We start from the raw sequence: 2,016 nt of genomic DNA on the forward strand, positions 1-2,016 counted from the left end.
AAACATTCTTTTCCCAGCAGAAGAAGGTGTAAACCTGTTTGTCAGAATGCAAATCCTTCTGCCCCTTGCAACAACCAGAGCCTGTATCACACCAGTTTATCAGCCAAGCACAACTGTCTGGCTCCTGGGAGCCTCCTGAGGGTGGAAGGAGGGCAGCAGGTTTCCAAATCCAGCAAGTCAATTTGCAGGCTGTCTCTGCTGCTTTTCTACTTCCCTGGAACGAGATAGAACTGCTACAAAAATGGGAATATTTCTGGTTCCTGCCTCCCAGAAAAATACTTCGTGTAAAAGCTCCGAGGCAAAGCCTGGCAGGATCAGGACCAAGAGTGTTGGAAAAGAAGTGGCTGCTCCAGGAACCAGCACTTGCCAGCAGAGCCATTCCCAGAGCACTGATGGAAGAGCTGAACCTCCCTCCCTTCCTCTCCAGCAACACTTTGGCTGTTTGAACCCCCCCTCCAATGCTCTGAATGCCCTTGGCCCCAACCCAGCAGGTGAGTGCACCAAAAAAACCCACTAGAGCAGCATTAATACCCCTCTTAGCTCTGTGTAACCAACCCAGGCAAGCATTGAAAACATCCCAAGCAAACCATATTTGCTCACTTTAAATTCCAGATTTACTGCTGCAGCTTAGAAGTGCTGATTGATTGCACAGGCAGAGTCAATAAAGAGAATCAATAGAAGATGCTCTGCTGAAGTACACAAGGAATTGAGGGGAAAAGGACTTCAAAAGCAGCAGCAAATGTTTCTGGTAGAACAACACAGGCACTTGTGTATTTACAGACTCTCCAGTCCCTCGTGGGACTCGAATTAGCAGCACACTCCCTGCACTGAGAGGGATTGAAGTTTCCCTGCCCCGAACTTGCAGGGAGAAGGGAGGGTTTTCCAAGGGAAGGTCGGGTTTTACCTCTCAGCCCCACTGCCCCCAACCCACAGCACAGCCCCACAGTCACCAGGGAATGGGCCACGAGAAAAATCCAACAGAGAGCAGGAAATCCAGGCAGGATTTGACCAGGAAAACCTCCCCGGTCCTGGGTAGGTGCTGGGTCTTATGGACAGTCACAGAATTCCAGAAGGATTTGGGTTGGAAGGGACCTTAAAGCCCATCCAGTGCCACCCCCTGCCATGGGCAGGGACACCTCCCACTGTCCCAGCTTGCTCCAAACTGCCCTTGGACACTTCCAGGGATGGGGCAGCCACAGCTCCTCTGGGCACCCTGTGCCAGGGCCTCCCCACCCTCCCAGGGAAGGATTTCATCCTAATAACTAATCCAAACTTACTCACTTCCATTTTAAAGCCATTTCCCCTTGGCCTGTCACTTCACACCTTCGTAAAGTTGTTTGGTTTTTTTTTTCCCCCCAGTTTATCCAAAGAAATGGCACTTAAAGCAGCTGGGCAGCATTTCCTTCATCACCTTCCAACCCCTCACCCCAACAAAACCCAGCAAAGAGGAACCTCAACATCAACCACACCACGTTCAGTTTTCAAGCCTTTTAAACCCCCCTCACACTCCGGGGAGTTTTCCCACCCCCAGAGAGCTCCCAAAATCCCATTTTCCCGAGGGAGGGAGGGAGGGAGGGCTGCTGGTACCTCTGCAGACGGGGAGAGGGAAGTCCCAGGAGGCAGAGTTCTCGGAGCTGGCCTGGCACGTCAGCAGGGCATGGCCTTCCAAGAAAAAGCCTGGATTGCAGCTGTACCTCACTCTGTCCCCGAGGCTGAAGGTGGTTCCCTGCTGGATCCCGTTCTGGAGCCTTCCCGGGTTCCCACACGTGTGGCTGGGCAGAGCTGCCAAAGAAAGGGGCTCCTGGTTAGGGACAGGGCAGTGCCACCTCTGCCAGGGGCACTGCCCACAGGGGAGGGGGAGCTCCAGGGAAATGCATCACTTCAAATAAAGCAACCGAGCTAAACATGCACTAAACTTACCTGTTGGATTGCTCCAGAATTCATTAGACCACTCAGAGTCAACAGTTAAAGATTATTGCTAGCTAATATAATATATATAATAATAGAATATTATAT

At 51.5% G+C, this 2,016-nt stretch overlaps 1 protein-coding gene across 1 annotated transcript in view; it reads right to left on the bottom strand.

The window, feature by feature from the left end:
- Positions 1 to 2,016, bottom strand: part of LOC103754072 (CUB and sushi domain-containing protein 1) — a 251,808-nt gene that overhangs the window by 193,403 nt on the left and 56,389 nt on the right. The window contains exon 4 of the mRNA XM_029963058.1: positions 1,588 to 1,782. Coding sequence (XP_029818918.1) covers positions 1,588 to 1,782 — 195 coding nt within the window. The remainder of the gene's footprint in view (positions 1 to 1,587; positions 1,783 to 2,016) is intronic.

This window comes from Manacus vitellinus, unplaced genomic scaffold (assembly GCF_001715985.3).
Source record: "Manacus vitellinus isolate BGI_N305 unplaced genomic scaffold, ASM171598v3 scaffold_52_pilon, whole genome shotgun sequence".
Classification (NCBI taxonomy): domain Eukaryota; kingdom Metazoa; phylum Chordata; class Aves; order Passeriformes; family Pipridae; genus Manacus; species Manacus vitellinus.